Source organism: Eulemur rufifrons, chromosome 29, assembly GCF_041146395.1.
Source record: "Eulemur rufifrons isolate Redbay chromosome 29, OSU_ERuf_1, whole genome shotgun sequence".
Classification (NCBI taxonomy): Eukaryota; Metazoa; Chordata; class Mammalia; order Primates; family Lemuridae; genus Eulemur; species Eulemur rufifrons.
Genome location: NC_091011.1, coordinates 90755622 through 90765635, shown reverse-complemented (window position 1 = coordinate 90765635; position 10014 = coordinate 90755622). Strand labels below are relative to the sequence as shown.

The 10014-nt window shown below is 37.7% G+C and overlaps 1 protein-coding gene and 1 pseudogene across 1 annotated transcript; both read right to left on the bottom strand.

The window, feature by feature from the left end:
• Positions 1-832: 832 nt before the first annotated feature.
• LOC138377028 (olfactory receptor-like protein OLF3) lies at positions 833-1780 on the bottom strand. Its single transcript, XM_069461679.1, has one exon. The coding sequence runs from the start codon at positions 1778-1780 to the stop codon at positions 833-835; it is 948 nt and encodes a 315-aa protein (XP_069317780.1).
• A 6633-nt stretch (positions 1781-8413) lies between these two features.
• On the bottom strand, positions 8414-8552 carry LOC138377767 (U2 spliceosomal RNA; annotated as a pseudogene).
• Between the last annotated feature and the right edge of the window lie 1462 nt (positions 8553-10014).

Genomic DNA, 10014 nt, shown 5'->3' with positions numbered 1-10014 from the left:
TCACAGTTTTAAAGCTATATAAAAGATGTCTTAATTGCAAAGGTTGGAGAGCCCAGGTCATGTTTACAAATACATTTATAATAGTAGTTATGAAAATAAAACAAAAATGTCATAAAGTTTACATAGTTTATTTATGATTAGTATAAAATTCTCCTCTTTGTCAGGTAGGGTCAGGGCCCACCAGATATCTCAAAATGTCTAAAGTGATTGTACCTTTAATTTCTGGAAGTCATTTTCAAAGATAAGCAAACTTATTTGCTACATATTTTAGTAAGGTTAATACACATTTTAATTAGTTGACTATTGGAGCATCCATAGGAGTGGTAAAAGTAAAGGTGTCCTGTATATTCATTCACAACAGAGAAGTGAGGTTGGCATAGCTAAAGAAAATGAATGCCTTTATAGTGTCAACCACATGACAGGCATTTTATACAAATTATCACAAATATTTACAACCACTTTGGAAGCTATGTACTATTTTCTTATTTAACAAAAAAGAAAAACTAAGCCATAAAATATTTAAATAACTTCCCAGAGAGCACAGCTAATGAGAGGCAGAACAAAGATCAGAAACCAAATCTGCCTGATGAAGCCGGAGATCAACCCTTTACACCTGAGAGAAGAGGGTCTAAGAAGCGGTCATCTCATGGATCACTGAAATGTAAGCTATCAAGGACTGGCCTATACAAAGAAACTCATTAAGCATGTAGATGAATATTTTATTTGAATGCAAGGATTTAACCATAATAGTCTTCTTTAGCGCAAATGTGGGAGTCCTGTCTACACATATCTGGTCTCCTTTTTGGTTTTGATAATAGATAAAAAGAGGTTCTTAGAGTCTTGACCTTTTTCTGAATTTCTCTAAAACTTTCTGGAGAGCAGCCATAACTTCCTTATTCCTCAAGCTATAGATCAAGGGATTCAACATGGGTGCCACCACGGCGTAGAATAGAGCAACCATCTTCTCCTCTTCTACTGAGGAGGCAGACTGTGGCCCCAGGTAGGTGAAGATGGTAGCCCCGAAGCACATGCAAACCACAGTGAGGTGAGATGCACAAGTCCCAAAGGCTTTGCTACGTCCCTGAGTAGAACGAATGCGCAGAATGGCAGCTACTATACGCACATAGGAGAATAGAACCAGAGAACAGGGAATCATGATCACCAGAAATCCTGAGATGGCGACCATGACTTTGTTGAAGGAGATGTCCACACAGGCTAGTCGTAGCACTGCTAGGGTCTCACAGGCAAAGTGATTAATCACATTGTGACACAGGGGAAGCCGGAAGGTGATGATTGTTTCCATCAGTGAATTCATGAATCCAGCCACCAGGCAGCCAGCAGCCAGCCCCAGGCACAGCCCCTTGTGCATGAGAACCGTGTAGTGCAGTGGACAGCACACAGCCATGTAGCGGTCGTAGGCCATGGCTCCCAGCAGGAAGAACTCAGACCCACCCAATGCCAGGGAAGCATAGAGCTGGAACACACACCTGAGGAATGGGATGGACTTTGGGACTGACAGCAAGTGTGCCAACATTTGTGGGGCAATACTGCTCGCATAACAAAGATCCACAAAGGAAAGAACACTAAGGAAGAAGTACATGGGGGTGTGAAGCCTGCTGTCCAGTCTGATCAGAAGAAGCATGAGGGCATTTCCTGCAATAGTCACCAAGTACATGGCCAGGATCAGAACAAAGAGGGACACCTGAATGCCCCAGTCACTGGATAGCCCCAGCAGAATAAGCTCACTCACCCACGTCTGGTTTTTATTTTCCTGGCCCATGAGCTACTGAGGACCAAACCAATTATGCAGAAATAACAAATCATGAAAACTCAGGATTGGAAGGGTGGTTTGTAGACCATATGGTGAGCTTATCCATCTGAACTTGAAGTGCCCCTGGAATATCTCAGCCAAATCGCTATCCAAACTGCATGAACAATGAGTCCATGGATGAGAACCACAGTGGTACCCAGATGTGCAGCTAGAAATCAAGGAGAAAAGAAGGTACATTCCTGGAATTCAATTTATTGGAACATAATTTCTTCTCCCAAGCATCTGCTCTTAAATGAGGGAGGGAAATCAAATGAAGTATTTAGACTGAAAATCGCATGCAATTTAATAGTTATAATAGGGGGAAAACCCTGCCTTACTGGTGAGAAAGTTTTTGGTCCACATGAAAGATATTTCTAGATCCTAAATGATTTTCAGTACCACTTATTTTTGTTTATTGGGTTTCTCCTCAAGATATCTCAGACACAACCCTACTTACCTCTCAGTGGAATGCATCCATGAGACCCTGAATGTTTTAAATGGACTTCTTGTACGTTTTGTTACAAGCAATTTTGAGTTTATTTTCTGTGACTTGCCCTTTTACTTTTAGAATGTCAACTAGGAGGCTTCCTCCCCACCTGTCTCATACCAGTGGCTTAGCTAGGTGAGACCAACCCAAGGTGGCTAACTTCAAGGATCAGCCTTTATATGAAGAGAAGATATAGATAACTGCTAAAATTAATCTCTTATGTACTCCCAAAGGGAATTTAATGAAGTATTTATTGATGTCAGGTTATTACTTGATAATGATGTTTTCTTCGGCAAGTTAGAATTCATTCATTTCCTGTGGAAAATGGATCAGTCCTCACCAGTGAAGACAAGAGGATAGAAGATAAGGCTTTAATTGCAGAACATAGTGACATAGGTGGTAGTTTGCTATTCATTTTGTTTTTTTAACCACTTTATTGAGCTTCTGAGAGAGAGAGAGAGAGACGAAGAGGGAGAGAGAGCATATATATATATATATTTATAAATATTTATATATTCATAAAGGAATTTATTGAAAATGTAGAGCTTTCAGAAATTGGGTGTCAAATAGAAATTAGTAAAAATGATCAAGTAATGTCAGGCACCATATACACACACATACATATATATTCATATATATGTAATATATGCCACACACTTTAAGAATTGCTGACAATATAAATGTTAAAGAAATTAATAGTTATTTTGTGTTTGCAGCTTTGTGATAGAATTTAAACAAATAACTAAATATTTTAACTATGTATATCACAAATAAAACCTAAAACATACCAAAATGGGATGAATAACATCCAAGAAGTGTTTCTATTGTGACCTGTTCTTTAAAGGAATACCAGTGCTTTGCCCTACGTTGTATGCAATATTTACTCTAAATAATCTCTCTTCTGTGCTATCTAGCAGGAGTTCAAATGTAACTGTGATGCAGCAACTCTTCCAGTATTATCAGTGGGTATGTATGTGTACACAGGTGGCATCGATGTGGAAATTATGGTTAGCAGTGGATTCATTTACATTTTACACTTTTATAACAAAAACTAGAGAAAAAAATCAAATAGAAAAAAGAAGTGATATTTTTCTACCTATCTCCAAAAACATATTCAAAAGAAGAGCATTTGTGCTTAAATCCATGTTGTTTTTGCTCAGTAGTGTAGTTAAGCAAGTGTATTTCCAAGTTTCCCATTGCTTCTGTAAACAATTTTTTTGTTATTCCCCAAATAAAATATATTTGATATTTTTAAAGGTGACAAGCAATATCTCAAAGCAAAATCCGATTTCTTGCTAAAATTGTTTCAAATAACTTACCCAAGGTCAATTGCCCATTGACTGAATCATTGAATGTTTGGGTTTGTTTTCAGAAAAATCTTCTCAATCTTGTCTGCTATTTTGGTGGCAGGTGGTGGGAAGAAAACAAACAAGCTTCTGAAGCCGTCTTGGCTAGCCAAAGTGCAAAAGTTCATGGGGCTGGGAAGAATGTTAAGAGAAGAATTAAATCATGACTGCACTTACCTGTATATCACATTGGTATAAGCTCACACTTATTATTTTCTGAGCACTTACTCTGTACCAGGCATTATACTAAATATACACCTATTAAATTAGTGCAATAAATATAATATAATTACAACAGCACTCTGAAGTTTGGCTTGTTATGTATATTTTCAAATGGAAAAAAAGAGGTGATGTGACAGGAAGTGGGAAAGTCAATAGGTAAACAAAGGATTAGCTGAGAACCTAGGGCACATCCATTATGCTACCCCTAGATATAGCGTGCCCTGTGTGATACACAGGGATAGTCACTGTTTAAAGGCCGAGGAGTAACTGAACATAGAAATTAGGAGGAGTATCAAGAGGACTAATAGAGTTCCTGCTTTCCATCCGATAAAAGGCTGATAATAAGAATCTATATAGAACTCAAGAAAATCAACAAGAAAAAAAATCAAACAACCCCATCAATAAATGGGCAAAGGACAAGAACAGAAACTTTTCAAAAGAAGACAGAATAATGGCCAGCAAACATATTAAAACGTACTCACATCTCTAATCATTAGGGAAATGCAAATCAAAATTACAATGCGATATCACCTAAGTCCAGTGAGAATGGCTCTTATCAAAAAGTCCCAAAACAACAAATGCTGGCGTGCATGTGGAGAGATTGGAACACTCTTACACTGCTGGCGGGATTGCAAATTAGTACAACCCCTGTAGAAAGTAATTTGGAGATACCTCAAAGAGCTAAAAATAGAAATACCATTTGATCCAGTGATCTAATTCACTATACAGGCCCAAAATTCCAAGAGTTAGGGTGGACCAAAGTAGGTTTCTCCCCACTTACCCATGAAGTTGAAGTCTGGCCTTCAAGCCACGGGAAACAGGTCAAACAGGAAAAATACCCCAGCACACTGTTCCTGTTTAGGGACTGTCTTCTTGCAGTATACAATTAACCAGCCTCTTTTATAAACTTGAAGAGATAATTATTCTCATACCTTGTGTCTGATTTGGTAATGAAGACAACAGCTTACAATGAATACAGGACTGAGAGACCATTCTTCCCCTCTAAAAAAAATTAAAGTGTTCTGATTATGGAAAATAATGGAAACAATTGTCACAGGATACAAAACTTCAGTTGGGAAGGAAGAATAAATTCAAGAACTCTACTGTACTCTTGTGACTACAGTTAATAACGATATATTGTATACTTGAAAACTGCTTACAGTAGATTTTAAGTATTCTCACCACAAAAAAAAAGGATAAATACATGAGGAAACACACATGTTAATTAGCTTGATTTAGCCATTCCACAACATATATATGTATCAAAACATCATGTGGTACACCATAAATATATACAATTTTCTCTTGTCAGTTAAAAATGATCTAATTTCAGAAGTGAATAAAGGTGAGTGCTTATTTTTAAAAATCAGCTTTCAAAAGAAAATTTGAACTTAAATATAGTTTTGTCTGGCCCAAAGAATATTCCTAACAAGAAAAAGGTGAGGGATGTCAAAGGCTCCTGGACTGAAGAGATAGATGTGTCTTATTTGATTGGGAAGATTTGTTCCTTCTTAGCTGTCCCCCGTGGGAAACAATTTTTGGTAGTGGTGAGAGCTTATAAATAATGCCAATATATTCCCCACTATTTGTGTAAATAGTAACTGTCACACTAAAATAAAAAGGGGCCATGTTTCCAGGACACTTACTAGTCACACCAAAGGCAGAGGTTAAGTGTTGAGTGGCCATGTATTTACCTTGAAATCACTGTGCAGGTAGAGAAGAACCAGCGGTGATTTCCGTAGTCATAGGAATGCCTTCCATGTGCCTAACTTAGACTCTGCATACAAACACACTCACGTGTGCCCAAGCTTGTCACAAGCTTCTTGTCATGCCTATTTGCCTGTACACATACAAACATAAAATCATAATATTGTGAATGTACCAAATATCACTGAATTGTACACTTCAATGTGGGTAGTTTTATATTATGTGAATTTCACCTCAATTTAAAAAAAAAAATCTTCAGAGACTGGTGATATACACACACACATGCATTAAATGTCTTTCTAAAAAATTATCCCAAATTTAAATAAATAAATAGATCGGTGGATAATTAAATACCTGAAATAGAAAATTATGCAAAATGAGTAAATGGAGAAAGGGGAGTGGATATTTAAATTTAAATGAGAATAAACAAATAAGAGAATTTATTGATAAGCTATCTACAGGGGAAAATAAAAAGTCTAACTTTTTTCTAAGAAAGAATTAAAGATCATAAAAGAAAAAAGAAACCAGAAAGGAAGACCAAAAAAAAAAAAAAAATACAGTGACTCTCCCCAGGAATTAAAATTGAACCAGATGAAGAAATGGAAACTATAAAAGTGGTAGAAAACACACATTTATGGATGTCATTTTATTGATATTTAATCAATTTATATGTAGTTAGAGTTATCTAATATTTTTATACATACAATAGCACTTCCAATATTTTATTAGTCTGGTTATTCAGTTCCAGGGTGTTAACATTTAGTCCTTCTTTGCAGTGAACATTTTCTGGAATTTGATTCTATCATGGTGGAACCCCTGCTCAAAATAGAGTTGCCGGGGAGATCAATGATTTTCAGAAACTCTGAAGAGCAGACATCCCCATGCACATACAAAAAAATTTCAGGACAGTTTTTTTCAGTTACAGTACTGAAAAAAAACAAATTTCCCACCAAAATATGAAGGACTCAAAATCACTTAGCTAAGGTACATCTATTTGGCATGATTGAGTTCTTTCTACACAAGTTTAATTTCAGTTCATCAGTCCCTGTACCATAATCTGCTTTGTAATGGAGAGAAAATACTTCACCAGAATCACCCCTGCATTACCAAAGCCCAGTGAGGTGTTCTTAAACCCCTATCCCTTTACTCAGAGCTACTTGAAGAGTTTTGCGAGGAGGTAGACATGGGACGAAGAAAGGAAGGTTCGGTGAAATCCATAGAGAACACAAAGGAATTGGGGAAGATAGTGCAGATTTGGGCTGGAGAACAGGCTGGGAATTAGGGGTCCATCTGCCTCCTGAGGCCCTGGTCCCCCCTCCCCTCTGCTGAGCTCCTTTCTAGCTCTTGCTATGATCACACTGCCTTCTCGCCTTTTCTCTTCTGTGCCCCAGAGTACTTAGACAAGGAGCATCAGGTAGACCCAGTCACAATGGGTAACTCAGCCAATTCTTAATTTCAAGTAGCACTGCCTGCATTTCACGTTACCAATAACAGATCTGTGTCTTTGGATCATTTTCATACAACTTGGATGTCTTATTTTCATTTTGAAACACCCTTTCCATTGGATTAAAGCTTTATAGAAAACCAAATATTCCCCTAAAACCCTAGTACATCAGTTTTCACATCTGTAAAGTGAAGATAGTGGCATAAATTATCCTTCTCCCAGAGGTGTAAGTACATACTTCTCTGACATTAATAAAAAAAAATGACAAATATGACTTATTAAATGAATATGCAAATGGTAATAAACTTGAAAGTGTTAGAATATTTTTGAAACACACACCAGCTAAGCAACCTATTCAGCATGCAGATGTAGACACGGGGACCTAGAGAAGCTACATTATATTCCTGACTAGCTCTAGAGAGCCAGTTGTGGGAAGCATTTTAGGCAGAGATGCTCTTTAAAGACTTGTTCCCCAAAGAAAATTCTGTATGAAGAAAAAAGAGCTTGACTCTAAAAGTCCACTTCCACTGACATCAGCAAAGAAAAGCCCCTTCAGGACAGGCTGGCAGGGATCAAGGTTGGGAATCCTTGAATCACTTGAAAAGTTCAGGCTCCCTAATTTGAATAGCCAGAACATATTTTCTTAGGACAGATTTCTACTAAAGGACAACTATATTAAGCCACCATACCCTTGAGCTTGAAGAACACCATACCCTTAGGCTTGAAGAAGACTATGGATTACATGAAACTGGTTCTATCATTCATGTAGCTAAATAAGTGTTGAAGAAACATGGAAAATTCCTGGCTTACCTTTGGAAAAGGCCATCCTGTGTCTTGGAAGGATGGGGGGACTGAGAAAGTCGTGGAATTGAAGAAAGTGCAGTTGGAACAGGCAACTTTCTCTAACTTCAGGGATGAAATCTCGAGGGGCCAATTATGTTTTGTTTATTAGATTTCTTTTATTTTCCGTCTCCCTCTGTCTGGTCACTTCTGCACCTAGCACCCTAACCTACACTTCAAGTTTTCAAATGACAATTTTGTTTTCTTATCCCTTGAGCACCAGAAGGAGCTCTCCAAACTTTAATTTCTCAAGAGAATTAATTGTATGTCTTCTGTGATACCACCTTTGGATGGTGAGAACTTTTATCTCATTTTATGAGCATGAAGATGTGATTAAAGCTGTACTTCCTCATTCCAGTTCATCCATCTCAACATCCCTTTGAGCAATAGCTCCTGGACCAGGCAACTGCGGAGACCGCTGGAATGCTCTGTGGTGCATAATCTGATCTGAGCATGGTCAGGGAGATGTTTTTATACCAGTCCTTAGTGAGATGCTGCTTTCTATTTGGGCTGCCCTCCGTGTTTAGAATTCTACCACCACATCCTGTATCCTTCTTAGAACTTTTGCCTTCCCCCTAACTTTAAGGAAGACAGACTTTATTTTGTTTTTAATTTAAAAAAATTTTAATGTATCAGATATTAAACTGATAAGAACAGATACTACACTTGATCCTAGCCAAAAGGCTGAGAAACAATGGGAAGACAGACTTCAGAACTGGTTTGAAACTTAGAAATGTTAGTTCTCAGAATGTTTTCTTTTTTGAGAGACAGAGTCTCACTCTGTCACCCCAGCTAGAGTGTAGCGGCGTCATCATAGCTTTCTGCAACCTCAAATTCCTGGGCTCAAGTGATTGTCCTGCCTCAGCCTCCCGAGTAGCTGGGACTACAGGCTCACACCACTATGCCCAGCTAATTTTTCTATATTTAATAGAGACAGAGTCTTCGCTCATGATCAGGCTGGTCTTGAACTCCTGAGTTTAAGCAATCTGCCCGCTTCCACCCTTCCAGAGTGCTAGGATTACAGGTGTGAGCCACCATGCCCAGCCTAGTTCTCAGAATCTTTAATATTAATAAAAGCACAACTACCTGTGTGAAAAAAAAACTCTAGTGAGGATGTTAAGCTGAATGAACCCTGTAGATCAGCAAAGCGTCTCTCTCCCCTTCCCCAAGGTGAAAGTGGCGATTTCCCCGTGTGTGCACTGCATTGTTAAGATGAATGCCCGAGGCTGCTTTCAATCTCTGCTCAGCGACCTGGCAGTGCCCTAGGAAAACCAGCTTGTATCTTCTTCTCCTTGGCTTGTTCTGGAGCTGAGGCAATGGCCCATGATCTGAGAACCACTTTCTAAGCACGTTAAACAATATGCCTGGAGAGAGCTGTCAGCCTGAGCACTAGAGTTGGAGAGAGAAATGCCTGAGTAGTGGTACACCTTAAAAAGAAAAGAGAAGAGGGAAGGGACGAGGAGGGAAAGACAGGGAAAGGCAGGGAAGAGAAGAGAAAAAAGTTGCTTTCTAGCTCCCAAAATGTTGCTGACATCGCTCATAAAACACTGTTTCCTTATTTACTGTCCTCTTTATTTTGTGGATTTATTATTTTATTTCTTATTCTTTTACCATTATTTATCTGGTTATAGGAGGGAACAGACATAAACTCATTTGTAAAATGCACTTCCTCGCCTTCAGATTTTAGGAATAATTTCTTTGTGGTGCATAATAGAAAAAAATGACATTTATTTTTCCTGTTAGTATTTGCCCCATCATTTATTTAGTAGTACTTGTTTTCCTAATTTTATTTGAAATTATGAATTTATGATATACTAGATTCCCATATACAAAAGTTTCTTTTTGGACTGAATTTTTATTCATTGATGCATTTTTCTTTTGCTACACCAGTCCCACGGTTTTAATTGTACTTACTGTATAATATATTTTGGTATTTAGTAAGGTAGGACTCACTTTATTTCACTTTTTTCTCAAAAACACTTTAGTTACTCTTGCTTGGTAGTTTTTCTTTCATGTGAAGTTTTAAATCAACCTATCAAGTACCATTTTAAAAAATATCTGCTACATTTGGATTGTTATTCCCTTAAATTCACATATTCATTTGGAGAAAACTTGACTTTCACAATACTAATTATTTTTAAACCAGAAGCAGCTATCA